Below are 27,179 nucleotides of genomic sequence, written 5' to 3' on the forward strand. Positions count from 1 at the left end.
TTACAAATATGCAATAAGTATGGAATAAGGTATGGTCTCTGACTGAATGCATATGGAAAAATAATCCCTGGTTAAATACAGGATTTTATTTCAGGACTTCTGGTGTGATTGTGTGGTGACAGGACCTTAACATCAAATTAAAGCTCTTTGGAGCAGTTCCTGGGCTTGAGGCTGGGTGTGGGGGGTGGGGAGGGGGATTGAGAGTGGGAAATTTGTGGGCATAAATGATGAAAGAGGCATCTTTACAGTGCTTTATAGAAGGTGCCCAAACAACTAAAATTGATAGTGTGTCCAGATTAACGTAGAAAATGAACATATGGCATAACAACTGATATTAAGAAAAGGGATGAGGTTGATCATTAGGTGACCCTATACAGGCACCTAAAATCCTGGAAATTTTATGAAAAATGTCTCTTTTGATCCTTCATACACTTTTGGCTGGTGCCTGTCTCCTACCCAAACAATCATATAGAGCACTGGTTGCTAAACTGTCTCAGAAACACTAGTCCTGATTATCGTATTTTATATCATACTTTGTCAAACAGCTTTATTCTCTTATATACATATATGTATATGGTCCATGACACTTTTTTCTAATGACTAGAGATGGGTCCAAGATGCAGAGTTGGAATCCAGATTTGAACTTTTACCTAAATTAAGGGTTGCTCCAATCCAGTGTTTTAGTCTGGTCCATTATAGAAATAGCAGTAAACAGTAACATTAAAAGCCACATTTGGGTGTGAGCAGAACTTTTCAAATATTTGAGAGGTTTCAAATCTGGGGTTTTGGTTCAAGCTCATCTATTCTAGTTGCTATTTAAACAAGGCTTTCTCTCTTCACACAATCTATCTTCTCCATACTTCATGGCATTGAAGAAACAATGAGTTTTTGTCAACACAGGCATTTCCATGAGAATAAACAATATTATCCTATGCCCAGTACTTCACAACTGGATTAAGCAGAGGGCTGACCTTTAAACTCATCACTTTCTTTAATCCAGCTGTGAAGTCCTGAATATTTGCCATTACTTTCCGTGCTTGGTTGTGGATGAAAGTCTGCTTTTCAAATACAAATCTGAAATAATGGCAAAAGAACATTACTAGTTATTACATAATAAAATGTACTTTGCACTTCCTGATGGACGCAGGATGACCTAACTCTGTTACCTCCAGAATCATATTAATTGGACAAGTCTTTCTGATCAAAGCTAGTGACATTAGTTTACCATATTGTATAAAATACCATAAGATTTAGCTCCAGCATGTTCATGGTCATATTTTCCCCAGTGCTGATGGCCAATATACCTTTCTGTGATGGGGTGCACTCACTCTGCACCAGACGGGAAGGGGTTAACCCCACATTGTGGGCTGAGGAACCCACGCCCCCACCTCCGTACTGGGCATGCTCCAGATGTACCAGTATAAAGGACAGCAGCCCAGCTCAGTCTGAAGGAGATGCTGGTGGAGAAGGATATGTGTCAGGAGCTCCTGCTGAGGACAGCCTCCAGTTTGTGACAGAGGGGAGTGGAGATGTAGAACACAGCCTCAGACCCCAGCAGTCCATGGAGCCCCAGGGAGTTCCAGTGCTGAGGAACTAAGAGATCCCAACGCCCGAGACTATGGTAGGAAGTGACCCGGGGTGGTGTTGGAGTGGTATCTCCCACCAAGTAAGCTTGGCGTGTTTTGGAGGGACTCCCTGCTGAGCTGGTAGCTGGTTGTACCACTGCTACTACGACACTGAGTTGGGCCCAAGTGGAGTTGGGTGGGCCTAGTAAAGGGGGTATGTATACACAACAAAATGAAGTCCATTTTATAGAAGTCGATTTTTAGAATTCGATTTTATACAGTTGATTGTGTATGTTCACACTAAGCGCACTAAGTCAGCAGTGTGCGTCCTGACTACCATGGCTAGCATAGACTTACAGAGAGGTGCACTGTGAGTAGCTATCCCACAGTTCCCGCAGGCTCCGCTGTCCATTTGAATTCTGGGTTAAGCTCCCAATGCCAGATGGGGCAAAAACTTTGTCGTGGATGGTTTTGGGTACATGTCATCAGACCCGCCTCCCTCTGTGAAAGCAACAGCAGACAATTGTTTTGCGCCTTTTTTCCTGGGTTACCCGTGCAGATGCCATACCACAGCAAGCATGGAGCCCGCTCAGCTCAACATCACCGTACGTCTCCTGGGTGCCTCTGGCAGACGCGGTACTGCATTGCTACACAGCAGCAGCTCCTTGCCTTCGTGGCAGACGCTGAAGGAGGACTGATAGCTGTCGTATGTCTCCTAGGTGCTCCTGGCAGACCTCGGTGAGATCGATCTGGGCACCTGGACAGACATGGCTATCCTCCCCTTAGAGCACCGAACGGGAGTGACTCCAGGTCATTCTCTTCTTTAAGTTTCAGCTCATGGAGATTCAATCCTGCCTGGAATATCATGCGAGCTGGAGGCTTCTGCCTCAGGCTGCTCTCCCAGCCGGCAGCACCGCACGGTCGCACCTACCCCAACCTACCCCTGGCTCCCATGGCTCATGAAGCCTGGACAGTAGTAAGGAGCAGTTCAACTACAGGCTGAGCAAGTGCAGAATGGTGGTAGAATGTGCCTTTGGAGGTTTAAAAGCTCACTGGCTCTGTTGGTCAGACCTCCGCGCAACCAACATTCCCATCATTATTGCTGCTTGCTGTGTGCTCCATAATATCTGTAAGGGGAGACATTTATGGCGGGGTGGGAGGTTGAGGCAAATTGCCTGGCGTCCGATTTTGAGCAGCCAGACACAGATTAGAAGAGCAAAGCAAGGCACGCTGTGCATCACAGAGACTTTGAAAACCAGTTTCATGACTGGCCAGGTTTCGGTGTGACAGTTGTGTGTGTTTCTCCTTGATGCGAACCCACTCCCTTTGTTGATTTTAATTCCCTGTAAGCCAACCACTCTCTCCCCTTCGAAATAAAGTAACTATTGTTTTGAAACCTACATTCTTTCTTTATTAATTTAAAAAAACTGAGATAACGGACAAGGTAGCCGTGGGTGGTTTTGGGTATATGTCATCAGTGACCCCTCCCTCCCTCTGTGAAAGTAATGGCAGACGATCATTTCTCACCCTTTTTCCAGGATTGCCCGCGCATACACTGCAAGTGGGAGCCCGCTCAGATCACCGCTGCAGTTGTGAGCATTGTAAACACCTCGCATTTGCCCTTGGAGATTTTGGCATATATATTGGCATTACATCTTTTGGAACAGAGTTCTGATAGCATGGATTCATCTCCCCATACAGCAATCAGATCCAGTTCCTCCCGTTCGGTCCATGCTGGAGCTCTTTTGTGATTCTGGGACTGCATGGTCACCTGTGCTGATGAGCTCGCCACGCTAGCCAAACAGGAAATGAAATTCAGAAGCTCCTGGGGCTTTTCCTTGTACCTGACTAGTGCATCTGAGTTGAAAGTGCTGTCCAGAGCGGTCACAATGGAGCACTCTGGGATAGCTCCCGAATTGCATCCACACTACCCCAAATTCGACCCAGCGATGTCTATTTTAGCACTAATCCCCTCGTTGGGGAGGAGTACAAAAATCGATTTTAAGAGCCCTTTAAGTCGACCAAAATGGTTTCTTCGTGTGGACGGGTGCAGGGTTAAAACAACCTAACGCTGCTAAATTTGACCTAAACTCGTAGTGTAGACCAGGGCTAACGGAACCAAACATATACAGTATATGCGCACACACTAGCAATACGGGCCAAGATTTCCAAAACTGATGCCTAAGATAAAGTGCCTAAGTCTAGTGCCTAAGGGAGCTAGATAACTAACCTGCTTAAGAGATGCCTACCTACATTTGCAAATCTGGCCTTAAGTGCCTAAGTCTCTTCTGAAAATAGGATTTAGGTGCTTTTAAAAATGTTGCTCCTGTGTGCAAATGGACAGACTTATAAGCAACAACAATGCAACACTTGCATAGTTCCTTTACAATTTCTAAGACAGGATAATCATAACTAATGGGATGGACAATATAATAGATTACTTTCGGCAACTCAGTGTAAGAATAAAAGATAAGGAATCTTTGTATTGACTCATTTTCTTTTTATATTATGATCAAGGAAATATATAAGCAGTCGAATCTCTTCCATCCAGTATTACCGAGCTTGAAAAGCTACGTGATAGCACTAACCCCCCACCCCCGCCAGATACTGTGCAATATTATAATAAATTCAGTAAGCTTGAACTCATACCTGAGAAATAGCTTCTCTCTGTCTTTCTCAGTCTACATTTAAAATAATCTTGTAAACAGTTTCAGCTACATAATTCCATGTTGCAATTGACCAAAAGCAAAATTTAATATTTGTGATGATTACAATGAGTATGGATGATTAGATATATGGAGACTGGTTTAGGTAGAGTGGTTTCTGCATAGTTATAGTTTTACTTTTTAAATAAAATCTGAAAAGAATGAAATCTGAATCCCATTACAAGGCTTCTTCATTCAAAAGTGGTCTGTGTTGTGGTAACGATACGTCTAAAAGCTGCATGACACAATAACTTTAAAGTTGATTATATAAAATAGCTACTTTAAAAACTAAAAATATGAAATACGCATATATCATTATAATGCAATTTTCAAGACAGTGTAGAAAATAGTATGCGTTAAACTAACAGCAAATTATCTTGGACCTGGTTTACAAAGTCTGTATCTATCACACAGAGTCAGCCACTCTTGTGGATCTGAATGGAGCTTGTGGGTACATGTAGACACCTGAGTTATTAATTTTTCACTGCTATTGTATGCAGAGAGTGAATGGGATTCAAAGGGAGAAACATGTCTTTAATGAAAAGCTTGTGCTGAGAAAAACAAATTGTCCATCAGTCATTAGAGACTGAAGAGGAGCAGTTTGGAAAGCTTCCGGTATCTAATGCGAATACACCATGAACATCCAGTAGGGAGGCATGAATCAGTTCAGGCAAAATACTCCACCTAAAACTTTAACCTAGTCCCTGAGCTGAACAGCACTGCTAGCATTTGAACTATTTTTAGAGATTTGGATTGTGTGAAATAACCCTCAACTCCAGTCCCCCTTTACTACGCTCCCTGCTTTTGATGTTAAATTTGCAGGGTTTTTTGGTTGCTCATTAGTTGTCAGGGTTTACACTAGGTTTTGCAAGTGGCCTTCCTCTTTAAAATAAAATACTACAGCATGCCATTTTAATAGCCTCCCCCAAGCCAGCAGTGTCACTACAGAGCTCGGCTGTCCTTTATTTTCATGATGGCTTTTTGGGGAGCTAGGAATGAGTTGTACAAAGGGACAGTGGACAGGAGGAACTTCAGTCTAATGACTGCTGAGATGTGGGCTGTCAGAAAAGCTCATCAAATCCAGGGGAGTCGGCTATATAAAATATATGTCTTTTTGGATTTGTTTCTTTGCAGAAGGGAAGGCTATTTTGTTTCCATTCTCCCCATCACTCGCATGCACTCAGGAAAAAAAAACCCAGCAACAAATGGTGAAAACAAAGATATAGTTTGTTTCCCCTGTAGGCTTTATACCTTGGGCTTGATGGACTTTTCCAGCTGCATCTCAGTTAGATATGACTGCAAACAACACTGACAATGAGAGCTGGCTGAAAACTGGGATTTCTAGTTTGTGAGCAGTTTCAGCATTTCAAAATATGATTTAATTCCAAACTGAATATGTGACAGAGCTTCCTGGGAGCTCTAGATCCTCGAAGCTTGGGGTCCCCATCCCTAGAGCAGCCCACACTGGAGCTTCCCCAGAGCCTGCAAGGTAAGCGGTTAGACCCCTGACTGTGATTCGGTGAAAGTTCATCAAACCCGACTCTCTTTTGGGAGAAATTTCAGGTTTGCCAAATTGGCATTTTCCAATGAAACTCTGTTCTGTTGGAAAATTTCCAACCCGCTCTACTGAGAAACCAAGAGTAACTGCAAAGCCCTGCTTGTATTCTGCCTCTGCCCTGCGCAAGCAGGATGTCACGTCTTTCATATGTCATCTATCAACTGTAAGAGTGATTCCACAAAGTCAATGGACTTTTAAAAGTTAAGGGGAACAAAAAACCCACCTGTTTTCTTTGAAAGCTAAGTTGTGTTAAGCACTAGGTAAAATATATTGAGCTGTTGGGCACTGCCACTGATTTCATCTTCATCACAGCGCACTCACAGCTAAGTCATTAGTCTTTAAGTTACTACAAATAAAAGTGGAAGGACCAGGAGAAAATAATTGGTGGCTGAAAGTTCTGCAGTGCACACTACTTGGCATACTATGTCCTTCCTTGACTGGGGGTGACAGTAATGTAATTTATTCTTAAGTTAAGACTATACACATTTTATTGTTTAAAAATTTGGTATTGTCTTAGGTGATGTATAATGGGTATTGTTAGTGTTTGCCAATTGATTTTTATGCACTTCATTCATTAAGTTTAATAAATTAAGAAAGAAAATAACACAAATACTTTGAAGGTAACATTTTACATTGTCTATACATATAGTAGCACCATTTCATATAATTAAACCCTGTTATATTAATTGAGAAGCCTATCAAATCTTAGCAATATTCAAAAATGCATTGTGCATTTACATGGATAACTCGAATATGCAGCGTTATAATAGCTAATGCTAGCTAATTCTGAAAGGGATTTAAATCCCATGTTTCAGGGTTTAACACGATCTCTAACTGTTAGAGACCAGGATGAGACCTAACGTGGATGAAGGCAGATTATCCCCCTACTGCAGGGTTCTTGCATTTCTCCTGGGCAACATTTTTCAGATGAATATTTTATTTCCTGAAAAATACATTTTTAGTGAATCTTCTTTTCTTGATTCAGAGGAGGGATTTGAATTCATATCTCCTACCTCCTGAGGTGAGCGTTTAATCACGAAGCTAGAGTTATTCTCTCTTTCTCTCCAGCCCAATGAATATTTATGTATTTATACAATGAGGAACAGCATCAACAGAGGAGACTGAGAGCAAACCACCCCAGAATAGCCTGCACTCTGGCGGTTAGGCTGCTCACCTCAGAAGAGGGAGATCTGAGTTCAAGCCCCTGCTGAAGCAGAGGAATTCAAACCTGGGTCTTTCACACCTCAAGGAAGTGCCTTAACCACTGAGCTAAAAGTTTATAAAAAACATACATACACTCAAGAGTTTCCTAGTCCAAAACGGATTCTTCTCATTTACTAATTCAAAAGATTTGTGGAAACAAAGCAATTTCCCCCCCCCAATGTTTCAATATGCTAGCCAAAGCGCAAAAATAAATAAATAAATAAATAATCACATTCTCACAGTTTTACCTCCTACTGAAGCATCTGGTGCTGGTCTGTCTGAGACAGGATACTGAACTAAAAGGACCATCAATTCGAATCCAGTTTTGCAATCCCTATGTTCCTAAAGTGTTTTGAAAAGTAACTCTGAAAAATGGTATTGTGGGGCCCATGCTTATTGTCTCAAACATTTCCGGAGCGAATTAGTTCAGTTTACAAGGACAACTGTTTTTTTTTTCTTTAACTGGCAGCACTGAAAACTCAATGAACTCAAAAGTCATGCTGGACTCCTTTTCTGCTCAGCTATGATCAACAATCATCAACTTTAACCGTTTCTGTATTTGGAGCATAGTAGACAATTCTGAGGATGATGCAGGACCCAGAATAGCATGCAGCTCCCTTACCCATAGCTAGTTAGACTCTGTAATGTTCACTGGCTTGAGCGTGAAAAAAAAGGAGATATGGCTCTGGATATACAATAACGAGCAAGAAGGTGTTATTTAACAGAGTAATAGGGCTGCTTACTAAACCCATGACACTTCAGTTGCTTTCAATTTTCACAGTTTGTTGTGTTTTCAGTCTTGGAGAAGGCTCAGTTCCTTAGGTCTTTGCTGCCATAGGCCAGGAGCGTACAATGAAGCTCTGCCTCAAATATATGGGATCAGAGCTGAATATCAACCAGTGTCAACATGTGATTAAAAGGCTGGCGTCCATAGCTATAATCCCAAAATTGAATAATATCAATAGAGGGGAAAACAGACAACAGCAGGGATGTTTTGCTATGTTTCATAGTGAACTTAATCCCTAAACTCCTAATGACCTGAAGCTCCATCACCGTGAGCTGTTGACCCTGTCAGATTTCACATGACGTGAGATTGAGCATTGTCAGCACTTGGATGGGACATCTGAGAAGAAAAAGGAGGAGCAGAAGAGAATGGTGTGGGTGATAAGTGCTGTTCTTCCCTCTGAATTAGTACTGACTCAATACCCTCCTCCCAAATACGAACAAAACCAATACATCTATTTCTGGGATGATGTCCTTCAAATAATATGTAAAACTGAGGCCTCAGCCACTGCTTGTAGTGTAAGGGTTACTGTATCCCTGACCCTCTCACTTCCTAAGAGCAACAAAAGAACCTTTAATCACCATAATTGGAGAGGGGACATCACTCTCACAACTTACCTTACAAATTCTTAGGGAAGGGGTCCTGGCACAATGGGGTCCCGGCCCAAAACTGGGGCTCTTAGGTGCTCCCGCATTACAAATAATAATAATTTGAAGGATGTTACTTCCCTTAGCAAGTGGATTTGTAGCACGATTTTGGCACTGGGGCAAATTCTTTCCACTCCTTTCTGACTGCCATTTCTTATCCCTGATTATCAATAATGATAGCATTCAACCCCCACTTTCTGGGGAAGCAGAAAAGAGGCTGGAAATGCTCAGCAGTGACAGACAGCAGGAGAACTTCCAGCAAATTGAGATCTCTGTGGCTCTTTCTGTTTCTGTAGCGGCTATCGACAGGGGTAAATGTAATGGCTCCCCATAGAATCCACACAACTTCAATAGGCCCCGCATTTACCCTAGGTGTACACCCAACCCACTGAACAGCTGGATATCAGATCCAAATGATGAAAAGTGCGGTATAAAAATTGATCATTCCAGGTGGAGCTGGTGGCACCACTTATTACGTTTGCCCAACACTTCCCATATAAAGACCCTGTTTCCAGTTGCTTAGAACTTTGCCAAATTTTTACCTTTTGTGTTGAAATTTCCCATGCCGGGTGTGTGCCTCAGGCTGATTTTAGTTGGATGATATAGCCAAACTGGCTCTGCTGTTTCTGAGAACGGGGCACAAATAACCTTAATTCTAGCATTTCCTAACTTTTAAGCGCTTGATTTTGCAACCAAGTGTTCATTTAACTTTTTTTTTCCTGGGTAATTATATACAGGAAGAGTGCTAAATGCTGACTGCAGAACAAGAAATGGAATTAGCACCTTATCTTTTAGCACCAAAATGAAAATAATGGTCTAGGGAGAAACTTGCAAAGTCACACCTGAGAAACTAGAATAAAGCTATTCAGTTTTGTGACAGGGAAAGAACAGCAATCAAGTCAATCAACGGCTCAGCTTTAAAAGTTCTGGCTTATGCTGTAAGCATAGCAAAGAAAATGAAAACCAGCACAGGTATCGCTGTTTCAGGCTTTTATAAACTGAACAGGTGTTATTACTGTCCTCTCTGTTTTCTGGCCTGTCATTTTGAAAGATGACTTCAGGACTTTGTGAAAATGTCGAATCATAGTTTTCAAAGAAGTGGCCGAACTCTACAAAATTTCATCAGTTTCTGGGAAACTGAGATCCATCATGCCCATAGGATGCCATGCAAAACATCAGGATATCATAGATGTTAGTAGTTGATTGTTTCATTTTTCCAGTGTTGTACAAAGTGAAATGGATGGCTTACACAATTGTATGTGGCTAATCTATGTATAAATGCACCTGATTTTTGAGGTACAACTGGCCAAATTAGGTGCATAACATCTGTGTGTACAATCTGGATACTTTCATTTAAAAATTAGCCATATGCAGTTGTGCATGTCAATCATTGAAATTAGTCTATCTAGTTCTTTTGAATATATTTATATTTGTTTTCTTCAACTCCGCTTCTCCCAAGGATTTCAGAATGATTTTATAAACAGTGATTAATGACATTTCAGCACAAAAGTGAGAAACTGCAGATACATATTACAGAACAGTCAACTAAGGCCGGGGTTCTCACCCTTAACCTACTATTATGGGAGGTTATGTGGACCAATCACGAACCCGTTCTCATTCACATAGCTTCGGTGGAAACTACTGTAATTACAGAGATGGAAAAGTAATGCTAACAAAGTATCCAATGTATGTTTAGCCAATGGAAATGAATAGGAGGAGCCAGCACAATGATCAACAGTTCTCTGTGAACCACCAGCAGGTGCTCCACAGACCACCATTTGGGAACCTCTGAATTAAAAGCTCAGGGTATGTCTACACAGCAAAGAAAAATCTGTAGCTGGCCTGTGCCAGCTGACGCGGCTTGGAGGGCTCAAGCTGCAGGGCTGTGTGATTGCTGTGTAGATGTCTAGATGCTAGACTCCGGCCAGCCAGGGGTTTTTCTTTGTGTAGACATACCCCTGAGAAGCTAAGGCAGAGGTGGGCAAACTTTTTGGGCCAAGGACCACATCTGGGTGGAGAAATTGTATGCAGGGCTGGGGCAGGGGGTTGGGGTGCAGGAGGGAGTGCAGGATGTGGGAGGGGGTGCAGCATGTAGGAATGGGCTCAGGGCAAGGGATTGGGGCAGAGAAGGGGTGTGGGGTGTATGAGGGGCTCAGGGCAGGGGGTTGGGGTGCAGAAGGGGTGCAGGGTGCAGGCAGGGGTCTTAGGGCAGGGAGTTGGGGGGGGGCAGGGGGCGTTCGGGCTCCGGCCCGGCGCCACTTACCTGAAGCGGCTCCGGGGTGGTAGCAGCGCTCACTGGGGCCAAGGCAGGTTCCCTGCCTGCCCTGGCCCCACACTGCACCACTCCGGGAAGTGGCTGGAACCACATCCCTGCGTGGCCCGGGGGGGGGGAGGGCACAGGCAGAGATGAAAGTAAACCGGTACACCACAGTATAGTGTACCGGCAAGAGCCGGTGCACCGTACCGGCGTGGATCGGCTTCCCCAGGCTCAATTTAAAGGGCCTGCAGCTCCCAGCAGCAGCTGCTGGAGCCCCCGGCCCTTTAAATTGCTGCCAGAGCCCTGCTGCCGGAGCCCTGGGGTAGCAGCGGGGCTGGGGCGGCGATTTAAAGCGCCCCGGGGCGGTAGCGGCGGCCAAGCCCTGGGCCCTTTAAATCGTCCCCGGAGCCCCGCCCCCGCTTCCCCACGGCTCTGGCAGGCTCCGGGAACGATTTAAAGGGCCCGGGGCGGTAGTGGCAGCTGGAGCCCCATCCCCAGAGCCCTGCTGCCGGAGCCCTGGGGAAGCAGCGGCGGGGCTCTGGGGACAATTTAAAGGGCCCAGGGCTCCGGCTGCCGCTACCGCCCAGGGCCCTTTAAACCACTGCCAGAGCCCCCGGCTGCCGCTGTTACCCCGGGGACAGGGAAGGAGGCACTTGCCGGTACAGGGTGGGCCAGGGCTGGCTCTGACCTCCCCAGCCCCGCCCTTCTGCCCGGGGCCCCACTCCTTCTGGGGACCAGAGCTGGCCCCAGCCCAGCCCCGTACCGGTAAGTCCCTAGACTTACTTTCACCCCTGGGCACAGGGCTCTGCGCGCTGCCCTTGCCACGCCTCCAGGTACCTCCCCCGAAGCTCACATTGGCCGTGGCTCCCCATTCCCAGCCAAAGGGAGCTGCGGGGGGCAGTGCCTGCAGGCAAGGGCAACACACGGAGCCCTCCGACCCCCCCTGCCGAGGCCCCAGGGACGTGGTGCCGGCCGCTTCTGAGAGCAGTGCAGGGCCTCTGGCAGCACTGGGGGGCAATCCCGCAGGCCGGATCCGGCCCACAGGCCGTAGTTTGCCCACCCCTGAGCTAAGGGTCAGATTTACAAAGATGTTTGGGTGGCTAACAATGCAAATAGGTACTTAATGGGATTTTCAAAAGCAACTATGGGTTTGTCTACACAGGGACACTCAGGAAAATTAATCAGAATTAAGCAAAGGTGTCAATTTAAAGTGGATTAGTTAAACCACATCAAATCCCTATGTGAACACTTTTATTCAGAATTAAAGTGGCCTTAATTTGATTCAGTTTACTTCATTCTCAAAGTGAATTAAAGCCACTTTAATTCTGAACAAGAATGTCCACACAGAGGTTTAATGTTGTTTACTAATTCACTTTAAAAGTGAACTCAGATTAGTTTTTTCTGAGTATCCTCAGGTAGACAAACCGTAAGTGAGTTTGGCTCCTAAGAGCCATTGATTTCAATGCTTAGGAACTTTTGAAAATCCCATTAGGCACCTATCTGCATCTTTAGGTACCTAAATACCTTTGAAAATCTGGCCTTAAGTTATTTGCCCAAGGTCAGACAGTGAGTCATTGACACAGCCATGAACAGAACCTAATACTAGCACCTGGTCCCTATTCCAACCACTAATGCACATCACGTGTAAACCTTAGTGATTGAAGTTATTAAGTAAAGGAATGTTGTATGCTGTAGAGTGCTTTGTCAAATACTTTACACTAATAAAAGAAAATTTTGCAAAGACACTGGAGGAAGAAGCTTTGATTTCCAAAGTGTGACTGAGGATAAACAAGAAAATTAGGCTTGCTGCAGCCACTTGATTTATTCCCAGAGTCAAGAGCACTGATGATAAAGTGGTCCCGAATTACTTCATCAACAATTTACTTTTGCTTTAGTGACATCCCAGTGTGATATCCCTTCATTTGTTCCCCAATACTGACATTTGTCTGATTCATTGTCAGTTTGGAAACCACCACTTTTCTCATAGATATTACCCACACCGCTCCAACCTGGCTCTAATTCTATGTGGTTGCTACTCTTATCTTCTCCAAGACCACCAAACACTTCTCAAAAGATCAGCATCCCAATCAATATTCATCAATCCTAGCCATTCTATACCCGTCTGTAATGACCGTACTATACACAGTCCTTATTCTATTTGTATTGTACTGCACTAACTCATACCGTCTTCTTATAAAATATGATGATTCTTGCTATTCAAAACCAACAAACTGACTTACCTCATAGCTTCTGGGATAGGTACTTAGTTACTTGTTTAGTACAGCTTGCCTATCTCTTCAGTGACATGATACCATATAAATAATAATAGTGTTTAGTGTAAGAAACGTAATGCATTTAATCTAACAATATTCAATCTAGGAAAGCTCCGTCTAGCAGTTGCTTAAGGAAGCACTTGATGCAGACAACAGTAGCAAATGACTTTACAGGGTAGGTAGACTGTTTATCCTCCTGAGACCAAGGCTCAATCTTGTCATTAAGCATTGACTATAAGCTCTTGAATGAGTGACCTTTGTTAGACCAAGCAAGCTGAACCCTTTTCATGCAATCTGGTTCACTTATATAAAGCGTAATTTCATAGCAGGCACAAATAACAGGTACTTCACTGAGATCAATGATAACTTAATTAAAGCAGAAGGTGACGCACTTGCAACCCTAGCCTTTCTGTGTCTGGTTTTCTCTCCTTGTGCAGCACTGCAACTTTTATTATTACTTAATATTTATACTGCAGTAGCATTCAGAGATCTCAATCACTATTGAGACCCCATTGTACTAGGCACCGCACAAACACATATGAAGATACAGTCCCTGTGCCAGACAGCTTTTGTGCTATGATTAGTCTTGGAAGCATTAGATTTTTAGTAGTCCATGTCAGTCAATGTTGATTTCACCAAACGCACAAACACCGATTGAAAAAAATATTTCTATCAATAATAACTGAAATTTACAGATAGGAAAAGTAAGAAAAATGCTGCTTAAGAACTTATTAGAGTTTGATCTAGGGATATTTACTTAATATATTTTAACGTGTGAGGTTGAGAATTTGTGTTAGAAGCTTTAACTTGTTGAATCTGATTGTCTACTGTCATAAAGTAGTTTTTGTCTGACCCTTCCCTCCTCTAATTTCCCACAACTATGAAAATTTAAATTGATAAAAATCAGAAAAAAATGCTTAAAAATAAACTACTATCTGTCAAAATCATAAAATAAAAATCAAATTCTACCAAGCCTAGCTATGATCCATTGTTATAGCCACTGACCACTAGGGGCTGCTACTGAGCACAATTATGTCTGCTGAATCCACAGCCAAACTATCCACTGTCTTCTTTGCCCTCTCTTCCGCTCCACTCGGATGGGAGAGAGATGGGGACAAATCTGTCAAGCGCTGCCTGGCTGATGGGAAAAACCTATCTGCAAGGCGGAAGTGATGGTGTAAGGGCTGGCCAAAGCAGGAGAGGAGCTGTAAGTGGCCTGCACATCCACTTCAGCTTCTGCTAAGTAGCAAAGCTGGGGTAAACTGCCAGGCAGCACTTGTTCATTTGCTTTCCTTCGGGTGGCTGCATAATGCTTTTTTCTGCTCCTGTGAACAGGCTTCTAATACTGTCTCAAAGGCTCAGACTGTGTGTGTGTGTGTGTAATCTGTAACTTTGTGTGTGTGTGTGTGTGTGTGTGTGTGTGTAATCTGTAACTTTCTCCTTTGTGTTGCTCTGATGGCACTGTTTGTGATATCATCACAGCAGCATGTCTTAAATCAGGAGGTGCAAACAGAGGCTGCAAAATAGGGAATAAAATATAAATAAAATATAAATCCACAACATTCAGTCTGAGTGCTTTTTAAAACCCCAGTTGGGAGTCTACAATTCACCCAAGTTTACAATCCACAGAGAATCACTCTTTCATTTCATGCACTTAGGAGTGTCACCTGCTGTCTGAAGTGCAAGCAACATTAAAACAAATACAAAGCGGTATCTAAATTCACTGGTGGGTCTAAATTAATACCCTTTAAGGTCTAGAATTTTTAAACTATCAATGAGCTTCGCATGTAAACCACAAATGTTAAGCTATCTTGTGAACAGTTATCCAGATGATCATGAGGCTCCCTTCAGACCTTAAAGTCTAGGAGTCTATACATCATTACAGCTTTATGACTAATCCTAACTATGCATTTATTTATTTAGGTTAGGCAGGCCCCATTACATACATATAGCCACTGTAGATAAGTTTATTGTAACTTTATGTCCTATTTTACATCTTCTGAAGTCTTCAGTTCATTTATGTGGTTTACACTGTTTATTTCTCCTACTCTTGCTTTATCAGCAATTTTTAGTGCTTCTAAAAACATTAACACAGAAAGCATCCAGGTTTAGGTGGCATCAGGGCTATGATACAAAATGAAAGCAGAGAAAATCAAAGTTAGCTCTTAAAATCCACAGGTACCTTGTCTAGTGCATATAGAGGGCACTGCACACATTACACTTTGAACATCACTGTATAGCAAGTACAGTACATTAAAGACTCCACACTATTTAATATTACACACAAAATAACTACATTAAAAGAATATTAAAGTTTCAAAGTTAAGCACTCAAAACTTAGGAAAAGTAAGAATTACAGTTGCCCGAGCAACCTTAGTTCAGCCTCCTTTTACATATGTATTATGATACAGTCTTTAATTGCATCGTTACATACTTTTTTCTCCCAGGACCTTTGCCCCATTCAGTGCACAGGATGGACCGTGCTCCTTCAGTGAGCAGCTATTAAATATTTTGTTTTATCTTCATTGTTCCGTGGCCTTATTTACTGCACACTACTCAAACCTAGCTCTGAATACAGAATACTTACTTTCCCCAGGGGCTTTTCTATGGTGCTCATCACTATAGTATCTGAGTGCTTCACAAACATTAATTAATTTATCTTCACAACATCCCTGTGATAATATGCCCTTCTTACAGTTGGGGAAAAGAGGAATTAAGGTAAAGTGTTCACTAATTTTGGGTGCCCAGTTTGAGACACCTAGGATCTGACTTTTCAGAGTGCTTAGCATTATATAGCACTTTGTATGTTCAAAGTACAACTCCCATTGACTTCATACATAGCTTAGTCTGCAAATCAGACCCCCATGTCTTAAACTGGGCACCCAGAAAAGGAGGAACACACAAGTATTGACAATCTGTTAAAAGTTTGGTTGAAGTAACTTGCCCAGCATCACATAGGAAGCTCTATGGCAGAGGCAGGGATAGAATCCAGTTCTCCAGGGCAGCATTCAATGGCATTGACCATGAGACGGTCCTTCCTCTTTCTGCAATCCCCTGCTTCATTCACTACACACCAACTTCTGCAACAAACAAGGCAGGGGTCCTAAAGGCAACATCCTCCTTTACTACACATCCCAGAACAGGTCCACCATGAGCACTGAATGAGCAGGAATCCTATAGAAAAATATAGTATATAATCACGTAATTAAACACTTCACGATGCATATGCACAAGAGGGACAAACTCAGGTTTCACAGGCTATCTTAATTCTGGCTTTTCCTAAATTTTGAGTAGTTAACTTTGTAATCTTAATATTCTTTTAATTACGTTTGTGTATGGAACGTCTCAGCGTTTTTTTGTTTTGTTTTTTTTAAAGGAAAATGAAAAAATTCCCAGAAATTCCATGATGTGACATCATATTGATACCCACATTGTTCATCAGAAGGACAAGAATCTTTAAATCCACCACACAGACCTCTGCCAGTTGCGTTAATGGAGGAACTGGTAGGAGTACTATGTTATCATCCCCTGTGTGGACCAGAAGGGGATGCGATACTCACTTTGTCAGTGGATTTCACATGTATTTTATTGACTGCAAAGGAATGGTGAGACTCTGGAATCTTGGGTTCCATTGCAGACTTTGGACAGAAGCATGTGCTATGACTCTTCTACCTATTCCACCTTGTGTCCCATTTTGTCCAACCTATCCCTACCCCAGTCCTGTCTCTTTCCCACCCCTGGATCATCATACAAGTCCCACTCTTTTTGCCTAATTAATCCCAATCTTTACTCTGCAGGCTTTGCATCCCAGCCCCACTCCCCTTGCCCCATCATACTTAGTCTTCCACTCTGGGCTCTCCTTCCAAGGCCCAGTCTCCCACAGTAACTGCATGTCTCGCCATCTTCCTAGTCTCCTTGTCCAGCTACAACCAGCTTCCCCGTCCTGGCTCCTCGTCCAATCTGTCTCTCCTCTTCTCCTTCAGCTTCCAGTCATGCCCCCCCAAGCCTCAGTTTCCCTTTTTCCTGGCTCCTTGTTCCAATCACTCCCTAATTACAGCCATTAGTTTCAAAATTCGGGAAAGACCCAACTCAGGAAGCTGCTTTGCTGCCTGAAACTGAAAGTTGAACAATGATGCATTGGGGGCCCCTGTTAACATTCTGTCACCACTAAATTGAATGGAAAGTTGGGCTGATCTCCAGATACTGCTAAATCATCCTGGTCAAAGATGTCTCATCCCAGAGGCTCAACAAAATACTTCTGAAAAGCAAATGTTTTGACTTTGGCATGGATTAGATGGCACCAAAAGACGTGCATTCAAAAAAAATCTAGAGGACATTGCCTCCAGTCTCGCCTACAAGAACTTCATCCCTGCTTCTGATTACACACATTGAACATTACACTGTAGTAATAGATACTTGGAACAGTTCCCATAAAAAATAATTGTAATGGTTTGTAATGTAATGTAAAATGTAATGCAAACTGCAGCTTGCTTATCAAATGGTGTTGTCTCTTTTCTTGGTTATGGTTATTTAAGTAAATAATTTGTTTCATATTGGAAACAAAATGAATAAAATCCACCACTCTGTACCCTTGGCACACATGCTAGCGAGGAGGAGGGTGAGATTTTGTGGGAGCCCCTTTCTGAAATATGCCAAAAACTCCAAATATCACGGGATCTGAGGAATGGAGGCCACAAGTGAAGGCCAATAGTCAGTTATTTCCCTGTCAGTTATTTCCCTTCAGAGCAAATGATGCATTAGTTAATATACTGTACAGTACATGGAAACTGCTATACATGGACACACTATCATTGCCTCGAGCAAAGAAAAAGCACAGATGTCTGAAATTGCATCATTTTCCTTATTATGACAATATCTTTCTTGTGTCATTACCATAGGTCTCTGCTACTACACTAGAACATCTAGCTGGTGTTCCAGTTAGTGTCTCCTGCATGGCTTGCTATTTCTCTTCCCTCTGTGTAATCCTAGCTCCCCAGCTCTGCATCATATCCTGACTACTATCTCTGTCTAGTATTGACTTCTCTTTCTTTATCTCTTTAGTGTTCTATTGCTCATCCTGTAACATGCCTCACACCATATTACCCCAGCATTTCCTAAGCTTACTATGAAACCAGTATTTCTTTGTTTGATTTTCCACCCCATCCTAGAATATCATTCTTGCAGATCCTACAAATATTCCTCTAATGTTCCCATTGTGTATTTTTCGTACTTCATTCCCTACATTTATCCCAGCCATATCACATCACCATTCATGAATAGTCTGATGAATTACTAAATTAAATGTGAACGACTGATTCAAATACCAACATGTGGCTACCAATGTAAAATATGCTCATAAAAGTAAGAATCTGATTGATTACTGTATATTCCAAGACATGACAAAAGAGATAAACAATTATACTTAACGAACTTCTTAACTATAAAAAAAGAGGGAAGAAAAGTTCTTTAGGTTAGACCAAGATTCATCCTTCCTATAAAGAAAAGAAGTTTGCTTGGTGTTTATTGTAAAGCATTACTATAAAAAAAAGAAGTATGAAAAACAAAATCTGTAAACAGAGAGATTAAATTTGTAAACAGAGATTAAATTAAAATATGCTATGCCAAATGTTACTGCCAACTCTTCCTATGGTTTTAAAAAGATTCAGTAAAAACAGTTTAGCTACTTCCAAGAACAAGTTTAGGGAAACACATGTTGTTTTCCGAATGATAATGTATACTGGGACTAAGTGGGACTTTCCCTACAATTGTTCTTCCTACAGAGGAACAATTATTCACTACAGAACTCTGATCTGATATTAGCACCATGCATTCTATAGGAAAAAAGTACATTATGAAGTAATTAAAAATTATCGTAATAGATCTGCACAAGGAGGATGAATGAAGGTTACATGAAGCCTTAATTATGGCTGTTCCTAATTTATGAGTAAGGCTCAGATTTTGTCATGGATATTTTTAGTAAAAATCACAGACAGGTCAAGGGCAATAAACAAAAATTCATGATTGCCCTTGACCTGTCTGTGTCATGGATATTTTTAGTAAAAATCACAGACAGGTCAAGGGCAATAAACAAAAATTCATGATTGCCCTTGACCTGTCTGTGTCATGGATATTTTTAGTAAAAATCACAGACAGGTCAAGGGCAATAAACAAAAATTCATGATTGCCCTTGACCTGTCCGTGATTTTTACTAAAAATATCCATGACACAATGGGGAGGGAGGAGGGTCGAGCACTCACAGTGCCTGAGCCACTGTGGGTGTGCCCCTCGCCGCCTGTCCCAGATTGGAAGCTGTGGGGGGCTTCTGCCACCTGCAGCAAGTGAGAGCTCCAGGGTCGCCCTGCCACCCTTGGCAGCTAGGAGCTCTGGGGTCCCCCCATGCCCGCGGGGACTGGGAGCTCTGGGGTCTCCCTGCTGCTGGTGGCTAGGAGCTGCTGGTGGCCCACCACCAGCAGGGGCTGAGAGCTGCACGGATGCCTGCTGACAGCTCCAGCCCTGGGGCACAAAATATCACGGAGGTCTCTAGAAGTCACAGATTCTGTGACTTCCGTGACTACCTCCATGACATAATCACAGCCTTACTTATGAGTGTTTGACTTCGTAATTTTAGCCTTTTTCAAGGGAGTTTATTTTTATACAATAGATACGTATGTTGCTTAGGTACCATGGAGTCTGACATTATAGAAATAGAATAGACAGACAGACAGACAGGTATTTTGTAATACTGATGGTCACAAAAAGATCTGTATTTATATTTTACAAACAAACACTTAAAAAAACCCCTCACAGCCATGCCAATAAATTTAAAAGTTATTGAGAGAGGCTGGCCATTCTCCTCCTGAATTGCATAGTATTACCATATCATGTGGAATCTTATTGTGTCATTAACCACATGGCTGTTGGATAACAAATACAGCCAAATGTGCATCATAAAAGTTTCCTAAATTACTGAACTTTATGATGCAGAAAATAAGGACTCTAGCCATAGAAGAAGCCACCCTAGGTCTACTTCTTACTGATAGGGGCAAATTGATTCAGGAAAAAAAATAGTAGGGAAGCAGGGAACCAATGGCTTGAAGCTATTTGTGTTCAGCATAGTAAAGAACTAATTAACAAACTGTAGCAATTTAAGAGTATCAGATTTCACAAAAAACATTTAAGAAGTGAGGGGCAAGACCATAGAACCATGGCTAGCCAGAATTTTGGTAATATTTTTAACAACACGCTTACCATTGTTTAGCATCAGCATCACAGTTGCAGTAGTATTTGGCATCAGTACAATTGCGTTCAATGCCACAGGCACATTTCTGAATGCCAGGTCCAGAGCCACCCCAATAATAGTGCTTCTCATTGGCTTTTCCAACCCACCAGGTGTATGGATTCCCATCTGCAAACAACAAGAATGGAGGGTTAGATGCATCAAAGGTGATGGGGTCCACAATGCCACACAGCTGAATACATTGTCTAATATGTAAGTGGTGTTAATAACACATAGCTGGAAAGTCATTTCACACAGCTGGAAAAGCAACATATCCATCATAAATGAACAGACATTCCACTGCAATTTAAAGGACACTGTCAGATTAAAACCACATTTTTATCTGTACCCATACCACCTTCTATTATACAACAGGAAACTTTTAAAATCTATTTTGCTTTTTGCTATTTATGCTCTGTTTTTATTGTATAAACTAAGAACAGTTTAACAGGCTGGAAGGGTTCACGTCAATCTCAAATTCTAGTTCTTATGCATTAGACAGATGATGCAATGTCTGGGCTACAGCTACTGTAGGGGAATATGTATTTGTTTTTGTTTTGTTTTAAAAATAACACCTCACTGGAAACTAATTTGTTTTCACTGGAAAATAAACACCTACACCATCCATAATGACAGGTTTCAGAGTAGCAGCCGTGTTAGTCTGTATTTGCAAAAAGAAAAGGAGAACTTGTGGCACCTTAGAGACTAACAAATTTATTTGAGCATAAGCTTTCCGATGAAGTGAGCTGTAGCTCATAAAAGCTTACGCTCAAATAAATTTGTTAGTCTCTAAGGTGCCACGAGTACTCCTTTTCTTTTTACACCATCCAGTGACTACTTAGCCAAAAACAAATTTTAAATAGGTGTTCCTGGACTCCTGTTAAGACACAAACCAGTTAAAAAGTTAGTCTTTGCAAGGAGATCTCAACTTTCCCCAGCTTTTCCATTGCATAGACCCTGTCCTGTGATATATTTATACTACTTGGCAAAAGTCTGTAACCTTAAATTTTCCCATATTACTGTACATTTCCACATAATATTGCTGGACAACCGAACCCATTACTCTTAGATGAAGAGAACCCTATTTTCTGTACTGAAAAGTATTCTTAGCAGAGATGACCCTGTTTAAAGCCCCAGTTTGGCAAAATACTTAAGTATGTACTTTAAAGCATGTGAATAATTCTATAGAGTTCAGAGAGTTCCAGCCACTGATTTCATCCAAGCTACAACAGTATCATAGAACTTGGTTTACATAACTACTACTTAAGAAAAATATTCCTCCCAGTAATGTACCATAAATAATATATTCCACTTAAATGAAATGAGGTCACTTCTAAATATTTTACTTATTAAGCTTTTCAAAAGTAAAATCCTCCTTAATGTTCCATGCAGTTTTTCTTCTTAGAAATAAAACTGAAAGGTTTTAATCATTTAATTGTTGTGCTTTGCACACGTTCATGTACAAGCTGAAACTGCATCCATAACCCTAAAAACATTCACCGGACAATGTAATTCCATCCTCCACACTGTAAATCTTCTTCTATCCTCCAGACGTGTTAAAAGTAAATCACACTGAGCCCCAGAGAGGACTAAATTCTGTGACAGGAGAGCAACCAAATAAAATCCCTCCTCAAAATAAAATCACTCTATTTAATGCTTTTGAATTGTTAAACATAATACAAGAGTCCCATTATTGAATATACAGTAATGTGAAAAAGCAGTAATCACCTAGGGCTTTATGATTGTTATGCTGCACAGCATAGTCACTCCGAACTTCACAGCAACAGTAATGGATATGGTAATAGACTGACTCCATTCTAGGATCTAAATTGGTCATTTTAGCTTCTGTGACTTGATTATCATTGAAAGATATTAAAAATGCTGAGGGTTATAGAGGGATATGTTGTGTGACTATTCTAGCATCATTTCAAAGCTGCTATAAAAATGTCTAGGATATGAGGTTACATTGCTTTGGCTTGCAAAAAGTTTATTTAACCAGAAAGATTTTACAGGTAAATGTGTTTTCCACCAGTTTATGTTTTAATTATTTTAATTAATGCAGCATCTAGATACAGCAATTTGGCCATTTGGAAATTATATCATAATTTTGCCATATTTGAGGACAGCTTGTAATTTAAGTACCATATTATGAATGCTTTAGTATTAGCTGTTCTGTGAATGAAACAGAGCTCTGCTTGTTCACACCTTTCAGATACAGCAAAATCACATGCTCCTAATTATCAGCATTTCAGTAGGAAACTAGCTTGCTAATTAGAGTACTAAAAGGAAAGAAAATTACCTAATTTTTTCAAAAGAGAGTGAGGATTCAAAAATTCAGAAACAAGCAGACTTATTTAAAATAGGAAAAAAGGAAATGGCCGAATAGATGAAAGCAAAAGTAGCACTTAAATACGATAATGATGGGTGCAATAGAAAACCAGAAGACAGAATGGAGGAATGACGTGTGCTACAATTCTTTTAATGATAGCTGGTATTAGGTTTTAAATCTAGAACATGTTTGGAAACTTGGACAGAGTAGTTTTTCAGAGTTATTGACTTCCAAGCAGCTATGCTGATTTACAGATAATTTGGCCCAGTCTGTATGCAGCTGTCTGTTGTAATGATTATCATTTTGTCTCTGACATTTACCTTTTAAAACTTCCTAAATAAATTGATAAAAAATTAAAGGATTTTTGCCTTATGCAGAAACACATCTGTATTCAGGAAAGCACTTATACACATGCTTAAGTCCCACTGAAGTCAATAGGCTCTGGTCTGTTATTTAGAGGGCATTCCAGTTCCCCACCCCCATGTGCATATTTTGCAGTCAGCATCACGGATTACTGAAGACAAACACTGCTTTTTAGAGTACTAGTAAGATGTACCTCCCCTTGCATTTCCCTTGTCATCGCCTAAACCATCGCCTGTGCCAGCCAAATGAATCTTGTCCCATTCCACCCCACTACTGCAAAAGAAGTGAGGTTAAGCTTTTGCCCATAGTTTTGATGAGATCCTTCAGGATGAAAGATGCCATACTCATGTAGGATATTAATACACAGAGTATAACAAATGTATCAGGTACTGTATGTACCAAGAGGCTGAACAGGGTAAAAGGGAAAAATAGAAGGGAAGGGGGAAAGAACAAGGGAAGATTAATCATGGGACAAGTCATTATTTTTATTGCCAGATGGCAGCAACTCTACCTTTAGAAGTAGGACCACTCTTCTCCTCAACCAGCCCCATCCGATTTTGTATTGGTATAATCATCCATTCAGGATATGTGTACACTCTCATTTTACAGTGCATTTATTTCTATTTAGGGAGAGAGGTTTATGTGCTAATGGGAAAGGAACCAGCTAAACAACTGATGTAGTGAACTCCAAAAAGAAGGATGATCAAGTCATCAGGGGAAATTGTTCTAAATATCAGAATATTTCATAATCTCTTATTATGCTAAAGATATTAATGTAGTTGGGATGAGTTTTAAAAGCCATGCACTTTTGTTAACCCTCCCCCTCCCACCAAAAAACAAAAAAACAAAACAAAACCCAACCTCAGGGGAAGAAGCCGTGTATAATAATACATTCTTTATGTCAAATATATTATTATACTAGGCATCACCAGGTGGCACTGTTACACAGTCTTCAAAGTTATTTTTCTTAGTGTGCAAGCAAGCTTTGACTCTTAGGAAGACATGCTGTTTTTGTTGTCAGTTTTGGGTTGTGCCAGGTTTGTGAGGAAGCAGCTTCAGGAGAGAAAGAGTTGGGTAAGGAGCAGGAGAGTTTACTCTCTGCCTTGAGCTCTGATTAGTGTCAATTCTTCAGCAGCAGAGTTGCTTCCTGGGAACGGGGCTTCGGTGCTGGGCTGAGATTCTTAGAATGGCCCTCTGTGCCGCTTGACCATTTCATTTCAGGATTGGTGTGTATATATACATGCAAATAAAGCAAGGTACACTTAGATTACACCCTGACTCCACCTCGCTGATTTCCACTACACTGGAAAGTCATCTTGCAAGTCCCCAGACATCGGCTGCAGAAGAGCAATACTGGTGTCAGGATGGGCTACTGGTGTTGGAAGAATGGGCAAAAGTATCATGTCTTTGAGGCAGCGCAACAGCCTCAGATGTACAGAAGTGCGGGTAGTTGCATCTTGTAGCAACAGTACTGACTTCAACAGTGAAAGGAAAAAGCTGGTTCTACATAAGGATGGCTATAAATGTTTGGCCGGAGCACCAGGCTTGAACCACATTTTTTAAAGATTCAGATCTCTCATTTAATTTCCGTACATTTGCTGGTTATGCTGCTAGGCCCAGCACCTCTAATGGCCCCCAGGATGGACTTTGGTGAAAATGAATTGAACATTTTAATGCTTAGTTAAATCAAACTTTAACTCTAACCTAATTTTTTGAGGTTTTCTGCCTTAATAACCCTAGGTTTTTAAAGCAGCTGGCTATGAGGGTTTTCTTTTAGAGACAGTGTACCTTCTCAAGCAAGAGATTCAGGCAAGGAGAATAGACTTTGGGAGCCTCTTAATATTCCCACAGATCTTGAGTATCATAAAAAAAAAGCCATTCCTTGCTCATCTGATAAATATATCTTCTTGTGAACCATTTCATTTAATATGAAAACATTCTCACCAAAGCTAATGTAGTATGAACAGAACTCATAACGGTCAATAATATATTTATTTCTGACAGAAGAATAGTCTTATAACGTATGACTTTCACATGAACACTTTGTATTCTATTGAACATTTAATAGAACTCATTATTTCTAAATACCATTGATTAATAAAAATGTGATTAACTTTAACATTTTAGGGCCATTGTTTCAAAAGTGATTAGCATCCATGTTTGGGGCTGCATTTTTGAGAGATCTCAGGTTCCTAAATGTGAGCTATCTAATGCAACCAGATATTCAAAAGATCTCAGCACCCAGCTCTGAGAACTTAACCCTAAGAGTACTGATGGCTATACTGATCCTAAATGACCTGTGTTCCACAACACCAATAATTAATTAAGCTTTCTTCTAACCCTGCAAAGAGCCTCAACAAAACACTGCCTACCACCTCCTCTCCCCTCTGCCATTGGTGCATCTCCTGACTACCATCTACTTTGGCCCCTTGCCAGTTCTGTTCCCAAAACAAATGGCTATATGGTCACAGTGAGATAACCTGTGTCCTTGCTGAGGTGAGACAAGCTGAAACTTGCTCAGAGCAAGAATTCCCAAGTCTTTCTGCCTGTAGATTCCAGAAACCTTCTCAGATCCCTTGTAGACTCCCTCTAGAAGGGACTTTCAGACCTGCTGAGCACCTGCAAGTCCAATTAAAGTCAATGGCAGAGCACCTCTGAAAAAAGAGGACTATTGAAAACTTTGCAGCTAGAGCCCATCTCTAATTACTACACTTCCTTGAGTCTCCACAAACAATTAAGAATTAATTTACTAAGCTGGATCCCTTTGTTCTAAACACAACAGGAACAGCTGCTTGCTGTGAGTTCATTACAGAACAGCTCCAACTATCAGCTTGCATGTTAAAAAACTCAGTAATAAATACCAGGGAACAAACAACTGTTACACTAACCAACACATAATCCATACACCTCTAACTCCTTGTTAGAAAGGTCTCTTCTGTTCAATTCTGTGTAAACCGAAAAGCATAAAACAACAGGAGATACACTGCCTGCCTAATCTTTGTTATGGGCAAGGTAAGACCAAAGATGTCCTCCTAAAATATTCGCAGTACCACATAGGTGTAACTTTTACAGCACATTTTCTTCATTGATGCAAATAGTTTATTGTACATCTTACATTACATAGGGCAACATGGGGATTAAATAGGAACTGTGTGTGGTTGGGTGGGGGGGGGCAGTGGGAATTCCATTCGTTTTAGTGGAAACGTGTATGTAAGGGCAGGTAGAATTCTGCCAATGTGTGTGTAACATTCTTAGAGTACCTTCCATATTATGTTATTGGCTTTGTGTGAAACTATAGTGTAACATACACTAATTTTATCCTCTACCTTTTTGGTTTTCAGCCATGGCCTGAACTGTGTGTGTGCGTGTGTGCACATGAGAGGATGACCATGGTACAGCTGTAGTTCCAGGAGAAATTCTGGCCGACTCAGCCAGAATTCTTGTTGGGGAGCAGATGTTGGTGGAATAATTGTCACTGTTTGAAAGGGTACAACGTGCCAGTTTGATTCCATGCTTCCAAACATAGAGGGTGCTTGGGCCATGGCCCCACTCTCACCTACCCCCTCTTTACTGCCCTTTTGGTGTGTCTGCGACCCTAATCCATGTAGGTCCAATCAATCTGGACTATAATGTGCACACTGTTTGTCCCTCAGCTGTTACTGCTATCTGAGAATTTACCATTTGTCAAACACATTGGTTTGAGGATGATGAGAATCTCGCAGGTTAAATAAACACACACATTTCAATTAAGTCTTTTCTGAATAGGCAAATTACCTCTCAAAGTTTCAGTGCATGACCAATGAAATTTGCATTATGTACACACTGCAGATGTAGTTAATTTTATGCTTATTTTATTTTACTTTAGTTTATTGACATTCTGATGGCCAGCCCCTGTGATACATGGAAGCAACAATGCCATGCTGATGGGACACTTAGTAGGATTACTGCCCCTGCCTAATGTCATGAGAGTGGTAGCACAAGAGAATGCAGCTGCTGACTGGCCTCACAATGGGAAAAGAGCAAAAACTGAAAATACTTCTCTGTAGGCAGATTCTGCTCTTATTTGCACAGGTGCGAATCATAGATTCATAGATACTAAGGTCAGAAGGGACCATTATGATCATCTAGTCTGACCTCCTGCACAACACAGGCCACAGAATCTCACCCACCCACTCCTGCAAAAAACCTTACCTATGTCTGAGCTATTGAAGTCCTCAAA

The 27,179-nt window shown here is 41.5% G+C and overlaps 1 protein-coding gene across 1 annotated transcript in view; it reads right to left on the reverse strand.

Annotated features, from left to right (window-relative positions):
* CNTNAP2 (contactin associated protein 2) overlaps window positions 1–27,179 on the reverse strand; it is a 1,133,690-nt gene that overhangs the window by 282,969 nt on the left and 823,542 nt on the right. Inside the window, exon 14 of the mRNA XM_077808720.1 lies at window positions 20,241–20,397. Within this exon, the coding sequence (XP_077664846.1) occupies window positions 20,241–20,397 (157 nt within the window). The remainder of the gene's footprint in view (window positions 1–20,240; window positions 20,398–27,179) is intronic.

The sequence above is a fragment of the Eretmochelys imbricata genome, chromosome 2, assembly GCF_965152235.1.
Source record: "Eretmochelys imbricata isolate rEreImb1 chromosome 2, rEreImb1.hap1, whole genome shotgun sequence".
NCBI classification, from domain to species: domain Eukaryota; kingdom Metazoa; phylum Chordata; order Testudines; family Cheloniidae; genus Eretmochelys; species Eretmochelys imbricata.